Source organism: Mesoplodon mirus (genome assembly GCF_964341445.2).
Source record: "Mesoplodon mirus genome assembly, chromosome: 2".
Classification (NCBI taxonomy): domain Eukaryota; kingdom Metazoa; phylum Chordata; class Mammalia; order Artiodactyla; family Ziphiidae; genus Mesoplodon; species Mesoplodon mirus.
Genome location: NC_138977.1, coordinates 150,782,922 through 150,801,901, shown reverse-complemented (window position 1 = coordinate 150,801,901; position 18,980 = coordinate 150,782,922). Strand labels below are relative to the sequence as shown.

General features: G+C 42.9%; 1 protein-coding gene across 24 annotated transcripts in view; it reads left to right on the top strand.

The window, feature by feature from the left end:
- ANK2 (ankyrin 2) overlaps positions 1 to 18,980 on the top strand; it is a 710,377-nt gene that overhangs the window by 338,644 nt on the left and 352,753 nt on the right. For 3 of the 24 annotated variants that reach the window (XM_082640895.1, XM_082640889.1, XM_082640902.1), the window contains exon 1: positions 13,536 to 13,674. The exons of 19 other annotated variants lie outside the window; for them this stretch is intronic. In XM_082640895.1, the coding sequence (XP_082497021.1) occupies positions 13,591 to 13,674 (84 nt within the window). In that variant the 5' untranslated portion in view covers positions 13,536 to 13,590. Of the gene's footprint in view, positions 1 to 13,535; positions 13,675 to 18,980 lie in introns of those variants that run through there. 2 more of the 24 variants (XM_082640896.1, XM_082640891.1) reach the window with 2 other exon arrangements.

Genomic DNA, 18,980 nt, shown 5'->3' with positions numbered 1-18,980 from the left:
ATTAGCTAAAGTTAGCTCTAAGCTATTTTATATACTTTTGTTTTATTTTTAAGCTTTTTTATTATCATATTTTTTGTACAGGAGAATTTAAGGTTGTTATGAGGTCATATTGATATTATATAGAAGGATAGAATGGATGAAAGAGTGAGGGAGAAACGCAGTGGTTAAGAATCTGCCTGCCAATGCAGGGGTCACGGGTTCGAGCCCTGGTTCGGGAAGATCCCACATGCCACAGAGCAGCTAAGCCCGTGCGCTACAACTACTGAGCCTGTGCTCTAGAGCCTGCAAGCCACAACTACTGAAGCCCATGTGCCTAGAGCCTGTGCTCTGCAACAAGAGAAGCCACTGCTATGAGAAGCCCATGCCCTGCAAGAAAGAGTAGCCCCCGCTCGCTGCAACTAAAGAAAGCCTGTGCACAGCACTGAAGACACAAAGCAGCCAAAAATAAATAAATAAATTTATTTAAAAAAAAAAAAAGAGTGAGTGAGAGGCCAAGGAGAGTGGAAAGAAAGAGTAAAAAGAAAAAGTGCAAAACAAGCTGTACTTCAAATGTAAAATACTTCCTGTGAATTTATTAGCCACAGTGGCTCACAGTCAGAAAGTGTAATACATGAAACTCATCTTCAGAGATCAACAGAGACTCCGCTTTGAAAGGAAGTAGTTGACTTTGACCCAGTAATATGTAGTTAATCATTCCAGGAATTAATATTGATAACCTTTTTGTAATAAAATAAATAAATAAAAGAATGCAGAAGACTGCATTTCTAGCTAGCAGAGTCTGTTCATTTGGGAAAAGACCTTGTGTTTATAGTATGCAAGATCAGCCCTTGTACTTCATCTCCCTCATGGCCTACTTCACTTGCTAAACATCTGTGGCAAATTGAATTTTCCAAGATGGCTCCCATCCCATATGTTCTTCTGCCAAGTGACCTTTCCACCCTTCCCATCAAGAGATGGAGTCCGTTTTTTTTTTTTTTTTTTTTTTTTTCTTTTTGCGGTATGCGGGCCTCTCACTGTTGTGGCCTCTCCCGTTGCGGAGCACAGGCTCCGGATGCGCAGGCCCAGCGGCCATGGCTCACGGGCCCAGCCGCTCCGCGGCATATGGGATCCTCCCAGACCGGGGCACGAACCCGTATCCCCTGCATCGGCAGGCAGACTCTCAACCACTGCGCCACCAGGGAGGCCCTGGAGTCCATTTTTTACCTCCTGAATCTGGATTGGCCCTGTGACTGCCTTGACCAATAAAATATGGAAGCGCCCTTAACTGGTCCAGCACTTTCCAAGTCCTGCCTCTTAGAAGCAGCTATCATGGAAGAATACAACCACCTTGAGACCACCATACAGTGAGAAGCCTCAGCCATGTGGAGAGATCCTGGAACATGAGATGCCACGTGGATAGAGAAGCCAATCAGCACCAGATATATGAGTGAGGATGCGATTGTGGAAGTGGAGCCTCCAGCCCCAGCTGCCTCGTTTGTTACCACATGAATATGAATGAATCAGTCAGCTGAGACCTTCCAGAATCCCAGGTCCACAAGTTTGTGAGCAAAATAAAATTATTGTTTTAAACCACTAGTTTATGAGGTAGTTTGCAATGGCAATACATATTTAGAATACCATTAGTCTGGACTGGATGGTAGCTAGAAGTCCGAGAGCACTAACAGATAATAAACTCTTCACCCTGAACATTTTTTTTTCTAAATGGGAGGAATAGTAGTGGTCATTTATTAATAATTCATTATCAGGAGTGATAAGATAGCAAACGGGTTTCAGTTGTCATCTGTCTTTTTTATTATAGCCGTTTGTTTAAAGGCTCTTTGGAGCTTTAATGTTCATATTATCACTACTTTTTTTTTTTTTATCATTCTCGAGAGTCTTTGGCAAAGAGTTAACACTGTGGAAAAACAATTGATCCTCCTTTGCCTTCTCCTACTATGATTCTGTTATAGTAAACCCTGGTCTAAACTTGGGATGTTTTGCAACATTAAGAAATATATTATTTTGTCTTATTCAGTTCCCTACTTCTAATGCCTGAAACATTTCTGCGTGGTGTATTGTGAATCATATAATTTTTTTCCCCCATTCTGTGAGTAACGAGCCATCACTGGGCCTGTATGTTTGCTGAGAAGGGAGAGCTTCTTTTTTTTTTTTTTTTAATTTTTTTTGGGAGGGCTTCTTAAAGTTCATTTTAGTAGAGAGACACCCCACTGGAAGACATCAATACTAGACTAGGAATGAGAAAACTTGGAATTTAATTCAAAGTGCTACTAACTGTAGGTACAGCGTTGGGTAAGTAGCATAACCACGTTGGGCTCCAATTTTCTTACTTGTTAAAAGTGAGGAGCTGGGGCCTCCCTGGTGGCGCAGTGGTTGAGAGTCCGCCTGCCGATGCAGGGGATACGGGTTCGTGCCCCGGTCTGGGAGGATCCCATATGCCGCGGAGCGGCTGGTCCCGTGAGCCATGGCCGCTGGGCCTGCGCGTCCGGAGCCTGTGCTCCGCAACGGGAGAGGCCACAACAGTGAGAGGCCCGCATACAGCAAAAAGAAAAAAAAAAAAAAAGTGAGGAGCTGGATACAGTAGTCTCTAAGTTACCTTCTAACATTGTGATTCTTTGTGGTTTTGTCACTTCTATTACCACCATGGTTATGCATCTTTCCAAATATGATTTATGTTTATATGAGACTTAAGCCTCTAAATTATTATTATTTTTTTTTGCGGTACACGGGCCTCTCCTTGTTGCGGCCTCTCCCGTTGCAGAGCACAGGCTCCGGACGCGCAGGCTCAGCGGCCATGGCTCACGGGCCCAGCCACTCCGCGGCATGTGGGATCTTCCTGGACCGGGGCACGAACCCGTGTCCCCTGTATCGGCAGGCGGACTCTCAACCACTGCACCACCAGGGAAGCCCTAGATTATTTTTATGTTGGGTATTTATCAATGGCCCCATACTTTCTCTTCATAGTTAAAAGAGAAAAAAAATGCCCTTACTTTCAAGCCAGTTTAAGGTTTTAAATGTTTACAGTAATAAAGTTAAATTGCTTTGAAAAAAAAAATGTCTGTCAAGGACACAGCCTGCCCCAATGTGCTATCCATTTGCATCTGTAAGGAAACCCAATTATAACAGCTATTTTCAAGAACTCACATCACTGGAGACTGAGCAGAGAGACCCTAGAGTAGAGCAAGCAAGTAACAGCACGTCCTAAAAAACTGACCTAGACAGGGACACAGACATGGTGAGCTCAGCCATATTTTGTTATTCTCCCATAAAATTCTACCTTTGATCTCAAGTATTGTTGCTGATCTTGATGTAAAATGAGACTGTAATCAATCACTATGCTAATTTTAATAAGTGGGTGCCTCAGGTGAAGTGAGGTGCTAAAATTGTTTGCCATGGGTTCCAAAAGCTCCTTTTTATGCTGGACATGGTAAGTTTTGCAACCAAATACCTCTTTGGTAAACCTTATGTAAGACTGGCTTAAAGGGAAAGAAGTAGGTCCCTAATCAATTGTTGCTGCTGCTTCTTTAAGATCCATCTCAGTGAAACATCTACTGAGCCTGCTCCAGTCTGGGGTTGGACAATACCATATTTACATGAGAAACAAGGGTCCTTCTTCCCAATCATTCCCTGAGGGGCATGGTTGTTTAGTGGACTAATTTCTCTCTAATTTCTGTTACACCTTATGTAAGAGCTGAGGGTTCCTTAACTTAAAATAAAAATAGATAAGATGTGACATAGGCTTTCTAAGTTCACCCATGTGCAGATTACCATGGTGTAAAGGCTGCTCAGTGAGGTGGCATGAGTCCTGGATCCTGGTCTTTCTTATACTACTAACTAGTTATGGAACCTTGGGAAAAATTTCTGATCTTTCTGAGTCTTGTTCTTTCTTTGTTAAATGAAATGGATTTCCAAAATTTTTCTTTGAGGCCTCTTCTCAATATGAGACTTTGACGAAGATGAGGTCTCCTTCTTCTTGCTATTTAGGAAGGATGTCTCCCCACTGCCCTCTTCTTACTTCTCACTTCCTTCCAGAACTTATGAATGTAACACTGTTAATGGTGACAGACTAACTAATGTATCTGTCTGCTCCACCATCATTATTCTCCCAGACTGCTGATATGGCCTTTTAAACACAACTCTTCACATTCATTCTCTGTTCAGGTCTCATTGAATAGCTCTTTATAAAGAATGTCCTTAAAAAAACATATCTTATCATCTTACTTCTCTCCTTACTTCACATGACTTTGCAGTCTGAATCCCAAATCATTAACATGGCTTACTGGACTCTTTACGCTTCAGTTCCTACCTATACTTCTGGCCTCTTCTCATGACGCCCTCTTCTTTGCTTTGCTGTGGCCTAGAATGTCCCACAGAAGACTGAAGGGGTGGCTTGTGAAGATGACTACTTTGTTTTAGTTTAAATTTGCTGCAATAAGCACAAAGGATATACTTTTGCCAAAGGACACCTGGTGACATCTGGCTGAGGGATGTTGCTGTGTGTGGCTTCTTAAGTCTTCCCAGTTCTTCATAGGAGATGCACTCAGTTTCGTGATCATGGAATCTTTCCAGTCCAGGGTGAGGACTGGCTTTTTCTGTCTCCAAATGTGTTCCTCGAAACTCCAGAGTAAGTATGTTACATGGTTGCAAAATCTGCTTTTTTCTGGCCACCTCCACCTGGTTTTAACATCCTAGTTCTGAGTACATATTCTTTATAAGCTAATAGGGTCATCTTGCTACATGATTCACAAGTTATATAATAATGTTTAGGTATCACACTTGGATATCTACATGGGGCAATAACCAGTCTGTGGACAGGCACACCTGTTGAACCGTTAAGGCCCAGGATTAAGTCATGACTGCAGGCCTGACTAGGAGCTACCCCATACAACCATGGGGGCCTTGTCTCAGTTCTGCCAATTCCATGTTCCTCCCCACCAGAGGGCATTCAGCTGTGCTGTTGATTCTGCTTGAATCATCCTTCCCAAATCTCACCTTATAATACTTCCCTTTCTACTTAGATCATTCCTAGTCATCATTCAAGTCTTCTCAATATTCGAGTCACTTCCTCTCAGAAACTTGCTCTATTCTTTCAGACTATGTTGGATGTCCCTTTTTTATGCTTTCATAAAAGCTTAAAAAGCATCCTCCTAAGAGAACAGGACCCTTAAAATCCCCTATAGAGTTATTGTGCTTCTAGTTCAATGACCGTCACCACTTTTATACTGTAAACTCCTTAGAGGCAAAGATTATTTAATTCATGCTAAAGGCCCTAAAGCAAAGATTATTTAATTCATGCTAAAGCCCCTAAAGCAGGGAGCCTGGCGTATAGCAGTCTGTCATCCAACAGAATATGTGTTACATGAAATAGATGAATGATGGAAGAGGAGTACATAGGTGAGAAGGAGGAGAGGATCACAGGGAGGCAGAGGAAGTACTTTCTGCTGATGCTGATGGTGGGACAGCAAAGAACTGGGAGAGGAAAATGAAGAAGGCTTCTTGCCTGGCCCTTGAGCCTGACTTTAGCTTCCAAGGAGGTGTAACTGTTAAATAGACCCCCTCCAGTTCTCCTAAGGAACATAAACGATATGGAATAAGACTTGTGCAGAACTCCTGTCAATTCAGAAAAAGCACCAGAGGAGAGCAGTTCTGAGTCCAACACTATGTACATTCCAACCATTGTGAACTTTGAGAAACTAATTTTTTCATTTGTTTGCTATCTTTCCTTCATTTTCTCCCCACTGATAACAAAAATATTTTTTTAAAAAAGAAAGAAAAATCCTTAGAGAACCTCAAGAAGGTTTTGTATTTGCTTATATGATAGACTTGCATTCTATGTGTTCATACTCAGTGGGACAGAGATGGGAGACTACTATGCTCAGAAGTAATGACTTCTGGAACTAGGAAAAGAAATGAAGGATTTATCCAGGAAGAGAGACAGGAGGAAGAGGAAAGTGGACAAAAGCTGTTCTGAGATTCTGATCCCATAGAGCTGTCAGGCAGCCCTTTCCCCTACCCACCACTAATCAACAATGTTGCTCACCTCTAATTACTTGTGTTCCTCCTTTTTCTTTTTGTCCTTTAAATGAGACTAGCACCTTTGCTCCAGGGCATAAGATCCATTTCCAATGGCTAAAAGCTTTGATGCACTGCAAGTGTCATTCATGTAACAGGCAACCTAAAATAGAAATGTGACTACATAATCCCTGGAGAACATGAGTAGATATGATTAGTTACCACAGGCTAACTGTTGTAACAAACAACACCATAACCACAAAGCACTCATGAGAAAATTTACTCAGGTTTAATGAGGGTCAGTTGAGGAGGGAACGGGAAGAAGAGGGTCCCTCCTCCACACTGTGATTCAGGGACTCAGGCTGTTTTGGACCTGTTGCTCTTCCACCTTCCAGGTTATATCTTCCTCTGTATTCAGCCACTAGATGGGAAAAACAGGTAAGATTGCTCATGGGGGGACTTCCCTGGTGGTCCAGTGGTTAAGACTTTGTGCTTCCACTGCAGGGGCTTGGGTTAGATCCCTGGTTGGGGAACTAGGATCCTGCATGCCACTTGGCATGGCCACAAAAAAAAAAAAAAAAAAAAAAAAGCTTGCTCATGGGAAGGTTGTATTAGCTAGGCCTGAGAGTGGCATACACTCCCACCCACATTCTACAGGCTAGTGTAATAGGGGCGGAGCAGGTGCACAGCTGTTAGTGTGAGAGCCTGAGCACGTGAGTTAGTCCCGCTCCGCCAACAGTCAGCCTGGCAGTGGTCCTTGCAGCAGAGAGCACGGTGAGAGCTGGATTGCGGCCTTCTCCCTGGGGTCCTCCAGGCCCTCTGGGACCCTCCAGGGCCAGCGGGTGAGCTGAGGGGCCCTGGGACCGGCTGAGGGCTGTGGCCCGCAGAGCCCCAGGGCCTTGGCCATGGCGTCCGCTGGCTGGGCCCACGCCTTGAAGCAGTGGCGAACCCCTACCCCTCCCCGCCCCCCACGACTGAATGGTGGCTCCAGTTTCCATGGGTCGCAGTGCACGGGGGCCTCAGCAACTGGAGTATATGAACACTGCCATTAAGGTAACAGCTTCAACCAGTCTGAGTCTCTCTGTTCAAGTTTCAAAAATTGGTCCAGTTTAGGTCAGTTGTCTACCCCAAGGAGGTGGCCCGAGGTCGGGGTTACGTTGTAAGGACACTGCACATCGTTAGCTCAGGTCTGCCTCTGTGGTTGGGGCTCTTCTCAAAGAGGGCAATTGTCGTGAGCTGAGGATTCACCTGATGGGTATTTGCTACAACACGTATTCCTATCGATCCCATACAAATGATTCTCTCCAGTTTAAATGAAAAGCCTGAGGGCTGGCTGGGTCCTGGGCACCTGGCTCCCTCAGTGATGATGGCTGGGCAGGGTCTGGGGACCTGGTGCTGAGGGCGCTGCCAGCTGAGATCTGCCCCCTCAGCTGGGCCTGGGCAGTGCTGGGAGGACCCAGACGGGGTGCTGGATGAATGTTCTCAGGCAGAGTAACCGCCCGCGCAGGGACCCCCTCCTCTTAGCCAGGGCCTGGACCTCAGAGGGCGAAAGTTGAGCTTTGGGACCTTGCGCTTTCTGGTCAGACCAGAGAATAACATTTGTTTTGGTGGAGGTTAACAGAACATCATGACCTGACCGAGAACAAAGGATCATGAAAACCAAAAAAAGAGAACAAAGGATATGACCCCAAGAAGTATGCAACAACTAACCATGCCACTCCCTCATCTTTCCTATAAAAGGGCTTTGCTGAAAGCTTTCAGGGAGTTTGGGGTCTTTAAGGCATGAGCCAGCCGTCTCCTTGTCTGGCCCTTCAATAAACATTTTGCTGCTCTAAACTCTGAAGTTTTGGTATTGGTTGGCCTCACTGTGCATTGGGCACACAGACTTGCGTTCTGTAACACTAGGACTAAGTCATATGGCTGGGTCCAGCTGCAAGGGTGGCTGGAAAATATGGCTGTATTACTTTCCTAGGATTGCCATAAAAAAGGGCCACAAACTGGGTGGCTTAAAATAGCAGAACTTTATTCTCTCACAGTTATGGAGGATAGAAGTCTGCAATCAAGGTGTTGTCAGAGCCATGCTCCTTCTGAAAGTCCTAGAGAGGGATCCTTCCTTACCTCTTCCTAGCTTCTGGTAGTTGTTGGCAATTGGTCTTCTTTGGTTTGCAGCTACATTGCTCCTATTTCTGCCTCAGTCTTCACATGGCCATCTTCCCGCTGAGTGTCTCTGTGCCCAAATTTCCCCCTTTTTATAAGGATACCAGTCATTGGATTAAGGCTCGCCCTAACCCACCCATCCTCATCTTAACATGATTTCATCACATTCACAGTGCTGGAGGTTAGGACTTAAACATAGACACAGTTGCTTACACTTCAGGGAAATTTACCCAGCTCAAATAAATGACAGAAGGAGCAAAGTATCAAGAATGGGTAGATAGGATAGAAATGAGGTACAGAGGGCTTCCCTGGTGGCGCAGTGGTTGGGAGTCCGCCTGCCGATGCAGGGGACGTGGGTTCGTGCCCCGGTCCGGGAGGATCCCATGCACCGCGGAGCGGCTGGGCCCATGAGCCATGGCTGCTGAGCCTGCGCGTCCGGAGCCTGTGCTCCGCAGAGGGAGAGGCCACAGCAGTGAGAGGCCCGCGTACTGAAAAAAAAAAAAAAAAAAAAAGAAATGAGGTACAGAGTCAGTGCCCTTGGCCCAAAACACTGCTGGGCACGGGACATATCCTGATATGATTTGAACCAAGCCATGATACCACTGCCTCCCTCTGATGCCAATCACCAGGGCCAGTCCCACTTTGAGCCCCTCTTGCTGTGTCTGGAGTCATGTCCACTCTGTCATGTACCCAGGGTTCTCCTCCCAGCTCCAGTTGGACAACAACATGGAACAGCAGGCCTATTAAAATTAATATAATCACCTCTAAAAAGCCATGCCTATAAAAATATGCTAAACATAAAACTAATAAAGTTTTCCTTTTTCTACTCAGGTCACTGTCATCTGACTATAGTTTCCGCTCTTGGCATTTTCCATCTTACTGCACTTTATTAAGTGGCTGCTCTTCATTGAAGCCAGCCATGATTTAATAAAAGAACAGTGACATTAGAATCAGAAGAACGTTAGCTCTGTATCTTATTAACCTTGTTATCTTGGGAAAGTCACCAAAACTGCTTTTTACCTCAGTTTGATTGATCTTAACCTTTTTCCATGTGTGGTTGTGAGAATCCCATAAAGTTACTAAATATTTGTGTCTGTCATATTGCCAGTATTGTTATAAGTGCTTGGGATATATCAGTGAGCAGACAGAGATCTTAGTCTTCATGGATCTTCTATTTTGGAGCTAAAAATTATACAAATTATAAAATGCTTTAAAATGTAACGTACTATTATCGCTACTATTTTATCTGCAGCAACTCCAATTTCTCAAGTAACTTTAAAAATCTTATTTGAAATTATGCATAGCTCCTAGAGGTCAGAAAGTACACAAAATAATCTAAGAAATGAAGAATTTACCCATTAGAAGTTTAACCATAAGCATAGACTCATGGTAGATATTTAAAATGTTTCCTTATTGCATTTAATAATAAACCTTGGGCCCCGATTATATGCCACGCAATATGTTAGGTTCCACGTGTGATGCAAAGATAGACATCCTGCCGTCAAGGATCTTAGCGTCCAGTTGGACACGTGCCCACAAAAAACTGCACTATGGGGATTCCCTGGTGGCGCAGTGGTTGAGAGTCTGCCTGCCGATGCAGGGGACATGGGTTCATGCCCCGGTCCGGGAAGATCCCACATGCCGCGGAGCGGCTGGTCCCGTGAGCCATGGCCGCTGAGCCTGCGCGTCCGGAGCCTGTGCTCTGCAACAGGAGAGGCCACAACAGTGAGAGGCCCGCGTACCGCAAAAAAACAAAAAAAAAAACAAAAAAAAAAACCCTGCACTATGAGGACGGGCGGAGAGGAGTGCCCACTAGAGAAGCACTGAGAAATTGACTGAAAGCTTCAAAAGAGAAACCCCCCACATTCACAGTACCATAACATGTTGTTGATGTTCTCTGTACATATAAAATGTACCTTCTAATGCTGTAATGAACATAATACTACTAGCACCTGTTTATCTACGTGCTGAGATTTTTATTTTACAGTTTGAGGATGGGTGTCGACCTCTGTGGTATGCTGGTCTAGTATGTGTGCAGTACTTTCACTCTGTAAAGAAAGTATACTGTATAAAAGTTTAGAAGAAGCAGCAAGAGGTTATAGCTCATTGTCAAAATCGGAGGCCCGCATCTGAGTGTTTAGGCCGTGTACTATATATTTGGATATTGACAGAGAAGGCACTGTTACAAGAGGCGGTTCAAACATAATCAGAAGTTGCTTTGGGCTTCCCTGGTGGTGCAACGGTTAAGACTCCACACTCCCAATGCAGGGGGCTGGGGTTTGATCCCTGGTCAGGGAACTAGATCCCACGTGCATGCTGCAACTAAGGAGCCCATGTGCCACAACTAAGGAGCTGGTGCAACCAAAAAAATAAAAAAAAAAATTGCTGATTCATAAAGTAGTAAAATATGAAGTACATCTGTTTGCGATATACACTGCAGAGGTGATGTAAAAGCAATGATTAGGTTCCAAATTGGGCTACCAAACCGATTGATTGAAAAACCTATTCTGGTGTCACATGAGCATGAAGGGTATTAGTAACATATCTCTCCTATAGATCCAGTTGCTAGAAAAGTTTTCCTTTTCCCTTCTTTTCCCCTTTTGGAGTATCACAGTTTTCCTAATATGTTTGACAAGAAGTTCCCATTTTAGGACTTTTGAACTGCTTTTCTCTTTGCTTTGAAGGCAGGATTAGTGTCTATCTTTACATCCCACCTGGAACCTAACACATTGCACGGCATATAATAGGGACCCAAAGTTTATTTTTAAATGCAATAAGGAAACAATCTTCCTCCAGATAATTGCTTGGCTTGGTCCCTAACTTCATTCAGGTTTCTAGAGAGTGTTCTATCAGTACCTTATCTAAAATAACATCTGTTCCCCATCACTCTTTATCCTACTTTTCTCCGCCATAGCCCTTACCACTATTATTTTTGTTTACTGTCTAGTTTCCCTGTTAGAATATAAGCACCGTGATTGCAAAAAATGTTGCCTGTTTTGTTCACCATTATATCCCTTGTGGTTAGGGCAGTGTGTCCCTAGTGCTTAGCTCCTACCACATGGTAGGTATTCAATAAATATTTGTTGAGTAAATTAATCCAGTTTCCAGGCTGAGGGTGCTCCTAAGAAAGGTCAGAAAGGGAGGCACAGGGCTTCCCTGGTGGCGCAGTGGTTGACAATCCGCCTGCCGATGCAGGGGACACGGGTTCGTGCCCTGGTCCGGGAAGATCGCACATGCCGCGGAGCGGCTGGGCCCATGAGCCATGGCCTCTGAGCCTGCGCATCCGGAGCCTGTGCTCTGCAACAGGAGAGGCCACAACAGTGAGAGGCCCATGTACCGCAAAAAAAAAAAAAAAAAAAAAAAAAAAAGGGAGGCACAATGGGGACAGGTGAGGGAATGAGTGAGGGGTTCGCTGAGGGGATAGCGGAGGAGTGGGCTGATATCAGGAGGAATTTTCATGAAGACTCTGACAACAGTAGGAGTTGGGCTCTTAGAAGCTTCTGTAGAAGTTCCTGTAGGGTTTTGCTTAGGAAAAAAGGGTCCTATTGCTTCTGTTCTGTTTGTGGGATCCAAGGCATCACGGTGGGATGGGTCTGCTCAAGCAGAAGGAGGGTGGAGGGAATGAGAGGCAGCAAGGTGGGGCTGACCCTAGATGAGGAAGTGGCAAGGATCTCAGGGGAGGTCAGGCAGAAATAAAGAGCAATCCCACAGCAGTGGGGAGAGAAGGTGAATTTTTCTTACTGTGTTTACTGGAAAGATGAATTCCCAATTTTGGTAGCCGTTTTCCTGTAAGAAGCCTTTTTAAAAAAATTTTTGCGGTACGCTGGCCTCTCACTCTTGTGGCCTCTCCCATTGCGGAGCATAGGCTCCGGACGTGCAGGCTCAGTGGCCATGGCTCACGGGCCCAGCCGCTCCGCAGCATGTGGGATCCTCCCGGACCAGGGCACGAACCCGTGTCCCCTGCATTGGCAGGTGGACTCTCAACCACTGCGCCACCAGGGAAGCCCCCAGGAAGCCTTTTTAAGATATACTTTCCTGAGTTGAAAATTACCTATATTTGTTATAATAATAGGATTAACAATAGCAATAACGCATTTACATAGGGACCTTCAATTTGCAAAGTGTATTTATATACATTATCTCATTCGTTTAATCCTTACACTATTTTCCCATTTCAGTATTCTGTGTGTTATGCTTTGAGTTTGTTTTCTAGGAATAGGGATGAGTGTTTAGTGTGTGCATGTGTGTATCTGTACGAAACATGTTGGGCTCTGGTGCGTCCACAATTTAACATGTTTAAGCATACAAATATGGCCACCTCAATCCAATAGGATAAAATTGGGTTTCTTGTTATAAAAACAGGCTCTAATTTCTTTTCTTATCAAGAAGAATTTTGGAACTTTATAAGCTCCTGGAGAGCAGGAATTGTGTTTTATTCATCAGTCAATAAAGAGAATTAGGATAAGAAGATTTAAAAGATCAGTTATAAAATGTTTTAACTCCACAACTTTCTTATATTTGTATTACCCATAGTGTCTTTAATGTACCACTGCATCAGGCTTGGTTCCGGGAAATTCAGCAATCTCCCCCAACCCAAACACACACACGCACACACCCAAAGCTCAATCTCTGGCTTTAAGAAGCTCTTGGCCTGTCGAAAATAGACAGCTGGGTAAATGTGCAATTGTGAAACAGTGTTATGGGTGCTATGTCCGTGCAATTGTGAAACAGTGTTGCGGTTGCTATGTCAGAAAGGCTCCGTGGAAAGGCAAGGCACAGAAGAGGGAGAGGTCTGTTACCTGGTTGCTGGGGAGCCTGCTCGCAAGGCTTTATAACAGAAATCATCCTCGAGCTGAGTTTTGAAAGATTATCGTCTGGAATCAAGTGAATAACATCTTAAAAATGTAAATTTCTTACCTTTACCTTAGGATATTAATAGCTAATCCTGTTCCTTGAGTAGCCTCTTCGCCAGGTAAAATGTGCCTCTTCAGGGTCAGAGATATTCAAGGATGTTATAGTTTTCTCCTTACGCACTGTATCTGCTCTGTGTTGAAGTACTTGTAGGAAGAAAATTAAGTGCAGGTTTTGTGTGTGGGTTGAGAGCCATTGGGACTGCGGGTGTGTCAAAAACCAACCAGCAGTGTCCCCAAATCATTCGAGTCCCTGGCATGTTTTTTTCAAGGCTTTCTTCCTTGTAACCGGTCCCTGATGGTAATTGGTTGAATCAGATTGAACAATGCAGTCAGATAAACAGTTGTGGCAGCTGCTGCCATGGCAACGTCACCGTCCTCACCCTCCCAGTGCGCGCCCCTTCCCCACCCCTCCTCCTTCTCCAGCTTTCCTCCAGTAAGTGCATACTCGCTAGTGGTCTGGACGGGCGGCAGGGTTTAATGGCAGCGCTATTTTCTTTCCAAACTGTTCAAAATGATGAACGAAGATGCAGCTCAGAAAAGCGACAGTGGAGAGAAGTTCAATGGCAGTAGTCAGAGAAGAAAAAGACCCAAAAAGGTAAACTGCTGGAATTAGGAACGTCTGTGTAGAGATGTGTGTGTACGTGTGAATGTGTAATATCAATGAGGCTGTAGGAACCATGGAGCATTAAAATTAACTACAGACTACAGCTGTGCAAGCATTGCTTTTTAAAGAGGTAGGTGCAAAGCGCTGCTTTCTGAGAATAGGAAAGAGACCTCGGTTCATAATAGATAACGTTGACTGGAGCGTGGTGAAGTGCACAGAGATAAGGTGTGTTTGGCATGTGGATTATTGAGGACTGTGGCCACTGATGGATGCTTCTGGTATTAACTGGGTACAGAGAGAGTCATTTTATTTTTAGAATGGGTGAGTTTAAAAGGAACGGTTAAGCAAGGTGGATTGTGGAGCAAAAGGAAGATTCGGGGCCAGATGTTTGGGCTGCGTGATGATCTTGAGATGGCTGGACAGCAAATGCCTTTTGGATCCATGCTAAGTGTATTCTTCTGAAGGAGAAAAGACTGATGTGACAGGAGAAATTTGATCCCCAGCATGACATTTCTTTGGTGTGCTTAGCTCTTTTGCAGTTTTTCCAGACATTAATGTGATAGCTCTTTCATTGATTAAGATAAACAGCTAAAGATATTATGGGTTAGGGTGGGTTGGGCACACAAAGCAGTCTGTAGGATTTCCTACCCTGTCATACATTCCCACACCCTTGACTTTCATGGAAACATACCAGTGAGAAACAGTGGGAAAAGATGTGAACTATTCAGCCCCACCCAGTGCCAGCACTTCTTTCTTTATGGCCTGACTCCTGGGAAACTGTTGCAGCCTCACAGAGCTCTTTGAGCTCCACCTCTCAAGGAGATGCCTTTTAAATAAAGTCTCCTAAAATCCATTTATTTCCTGAGTCAATAATATGGGCGGGATCTATGATTCTAATGTAAATGGATTCCAAAGCTAGCTGGTTTGGGATTTTGAAGGAGCAGATTAAAAAAAATAAGTATCATGAGCAAATGAATATTTTTTATTTTGATAATGTTGAAATTGCATTGTGCTTCAAAGTCGTAGATCTCTGATGTACTAAATGTCTCCTAATCTAAAAATTTTGAAATAATTCCAGACCTCTGATATTGAAAAGATCATTGGCAAACAAGGGATTAGTATATTTGTACAGTGCCATGTAATTTGATTAAAAAAAGCATGCCCACATATGACAGTTTTTAGATAATAGCATGAAGATAGTGATGCAATCTGATAAATGCAAAAGGATAATTCAGGGCAGGCAGGAACATTGGTAGAATGTCCTTTTGTACTTAAGGATTCTGGATCCCCCAGCCCTCGAGGACATTTTTACAGAGTGTTAGCTAATTGATCAACATTTTTTAAAAAAAGAAAAAAACAGCGAGAAAAGAGAAAGAGAGCAAGAGATTGGGAAAAAGAAAAAGGGAATTTTTGCTTGAATTCACAATGTCATTTCAAAATCCTCCTAATTTCTTTCTGAATTCCCTGTGCTGTATTAGAAACAATATACTTAGAACTATTAATGGGGTAGAGAATGTATCTCAAGAAGATTTTAAGCTCTGAGTGATGATACTAAATTAACACGACCAGAGCCATCTTAAAGTATTTGAGGGGTTAGAGAAGAAGAAATCATCATATGGGATAACTGTAGTATTTTTAAAGCTCCATTTTCTCAAACATATTTATTTTAGGAATAAATTCTTTTCCAAACTTGCAGTCAAAATGATAGCAATTAATAGCAAGTTTTGAGTGTGTGTGTATGTTTGTGCATACGTTAAAAGGCACATATTAAATGAGCTGTTAAAACACAGTGAATTTTGAATGTTAAAAGTAATTTCACCTAAAAAGAACACACACACATACCACACATACACACAGGTAAACATCCTTCAGCTTGGCAAGTCAGACGAAAATGGGTTTTCACCTTAACTCTATCATTTACTGTTGTGTGTTTGGAACCTATCACTTAATTTCTCTGATCCAGGTCCTCATCTGTAAAATGTGAACAGCTGTGTATACCTTTTGGTATTTTGTGAGGATTAGAAATAATGTGTATAAAATTCTTTGAGCAGTATTTAATATATAGATGATGACAATAACTTTTAGGTGTTATTGCTCTTCCCTTAAATGGAATTATTTATTGGAATAAGCCATGTAGAGGAAAGTCTATTTATAATTTAGAGAGAGGCAGAATATGCTACTGGTACTTTGCAAAGGCTACTAGTCATTTTTCAAAATGTCAAAAGTTATATGCTATAATTGGAAACATTTTGTCTCATACAAATTATTGAGATTTATATAAATGTACCCCAGGTCTTTAGATTACTGCTTCACATCTTTTGCACAGCAGGCAATTTAAATTTTCATATTTAGAAACTTCCAAATTGTCCAAGCCAGAAAACACCAGACATCCCCCTTTCTTGCTAACTTTAATAGAACATTAAATGTGCTTTGATGGGGAAATAATAATTGAGAGATATTCATCCCTAATAAGGATGAAATCCGAGAAAAGCAAGAATTGGAGCAAAGTCAGTGCCACACCACTTAATTCTATTGTCTGCTTTTCTACTAGAGGTTCACATTGAATCCACTATAGGATTCTTTTATTTTATTTATTTATTTATTTATTTATTTATTTATGGCTGTGTTGGGTCTTCATTGCTGCACGTGGGCTTTCTTTAGTTGCAGAGAGCAGGGGCTACTCTTTGTTGTGGTGCACAGGCTTCTCATGGCGGTGGCTTCTCTTGTTGCAGAGCATGGGCTCTAGGTGCATGGGCTTCAGTAGTTGTGGCTCTTGGGCTCTCGAGTGCAGGCTCAGTAGTTGTGGCCCAGGGGCTTAGGTGCTCCATGGCATGTGGGATATTCCCGGACCAGGGCTCGAACCCGTGTCCCTGCATTGGCAGGTGGATTCTTAACCACTGCGCCACCAGGGAAGTCCCAGTATAGGATTCTACATAAGCATCCAGGATTATGGGCCATCAGGCTCACTGTGGCCTGGGTGTTGACCTAACATGTTGAATCATAATTTTTGGAAATGTGCCTCTTCCTTGAGTAAATATTTAACAGTTGAGCCATAATCCACCTGTTTATTCTACACCTCACAAAAGCAATTCTTCTGAGGGATAGAACTAAAGGGCCCTTTGCCAAAAAAGCCACAATGTGAGAAAATAAGCTCAAGGAGTTTATTTTGTATTAGAATTTTAGTGAGTATCTGGAAGATAGAAACTCTTTTAGCTTTTCTTAAGAATGTGTGTGCTGGCTTTAGTAACTGAGCTTGTCAGCACTCTCCCCGCAAAGACCACCAGGAAAACACCTGTCGTTGGATGTATTGGGGTTCCGACTCACTGTAGTGAGAGAGGATGCACATCACAAGGAACTGAGTTTGAAATGACTCATTAGGTTTGGGCTTTGAATGAGTGATTTGGGGGAGGGTCCAAGAAAGTGGGGACTCACTCTGGGTTGGGTGCTCTCAGAAAGCAGGAACAGTTTTATGATTGTGTATCCCAATAAATCTTAGCTCTAGGAGGGCAGACTAAAGCTGTAGTCAGTAAAGAAGTGGCAATCTCTCAGTTAGCAAGAGAGAGGGATGTCTAGAATTTTGTGGCTTGGACAATGTACATATTTTGTCTGTGTTTAGACACGCTAAGGTGCCATTATTGTCCTGCTCCATCGTGGTCACAGAGTGGCCTGGTCTGATGATGATGCCCTGTGAAATGATTTATGTTCAACAGCAAAACACCGAGGTCAAGCTGATAGTAACGGGCCAGCTCCTGGATGTCAGCGGCTGCTTTTCTCTTTCTCAAGCTTGAACACAAAGATACTTTTGGAGAGAGAGAGAGATTTATTTATTATTGGATGCTCGTTAGTGTCCAAGGAAAATAAATCAGATAGTATTGTTGCTAAAATATTCATAGAAACATTTTTCATCTAATACTTCAAAAAAATAGTTTCCTTAAGGCTCAGTTATTTCACACAAATAAATATTAGCTAGGACACAGATTTGGGATTGATGTTCTAGTGAGGGTTCAGTGGAGAAGAGGATGTGGAAACTACTGGAATTCTCACCTGGGATCCTGGACTAAAAGGAAGCATTGGCAACTGTGTGAAATGTATCAGGGTAAGTGTTTAGCCCGTTCTAAATCCCAGCCAACTCTATAAAAATTTCTTATCCGAGACAATATTTTGGCAGATTAGATGAAAAGAATCCAAGACCATATTAGTGGGCAGCACCCCATACTTTCCAATTTTGTATCAATTACATGGCAGTGGATTTGCACTGGAAGAGGCTGCACGAGCCTTAGATAATTTACATAAATGATAATGGAAATGCTCAAATGTCAATCACATGTGACAGACCCATCTGAAACCACTAGGCTTGGTGAGTTCTTCTAAAACAAGTAAATAATTAAATGGCTTAATAACCATTTTCCTCATTTGGTGGAATAACTGTATAAAGATGAAAGTATAAATATGTAGTGTTGTTTTTAACAAAGTAGTAAGATAAAATGGCTTTGTAGGTTACCTTATATTCATTTAAGAAGTTTTGACCTGGACCATTATTTGAAAATATTTGTGACCTTTGCAAAAATATTTTTGGTTTATATAATTTTATTGCTGTTTACTTGCCACTGCCTAAATGGAGAGATGAAAGTAGTGCCAGATGTGTGATTGAAATGGTGAACCATTGAAATGTGAATGAGAGACATAGTGAAAGGTTTATTTTTACAGCAGCCATGGAAAGCATGGCTTTTTTAGTGGAATCAGATAGCAGATCCAACATTTGGATGTTCAACTTGTCTTGCAGTCAATTTAGTTTTGAATTTAGTTGGTGCCTTATCTTGTCCAATCAAGTCTAGAAAGGCTTTAATATATAATTTACCCTGAATAATATCCACACTTCTTCAATTTTCCAAAAACTTATGATTTACCCTTTATTTTACATCAGTTTATAACCCAGAATAGCGTGTGCTGCCTGAAGACAGCAATTCCTCATCCCTGAAAGTATTTAAAATGACCATCTGTCAGAGATAACGGAAATTTTTTTGCTGGATGGAAAAATCCCTTACAACAGCGGTCCCCAAGACTTTTGGCACCAGAGACTGGTTTTGTGGAAGACAATTTTTCCATGGCTGGGGGTGAGGGTTAGGGTTAGGATTCCGGCTGTAATGTGAGTGATGGGGAGCAATGGGGAGCAGCAGGTAAAGCTTCACTAGCTCATCCACTGCTCACCTCCTGCTGTGCGGCCTGGTTACTAAAGGTACTGGTCCGTGGCACGGGGGTTGGGGACCCCTGCCTTATAACCTAGTATTCTGTGATTT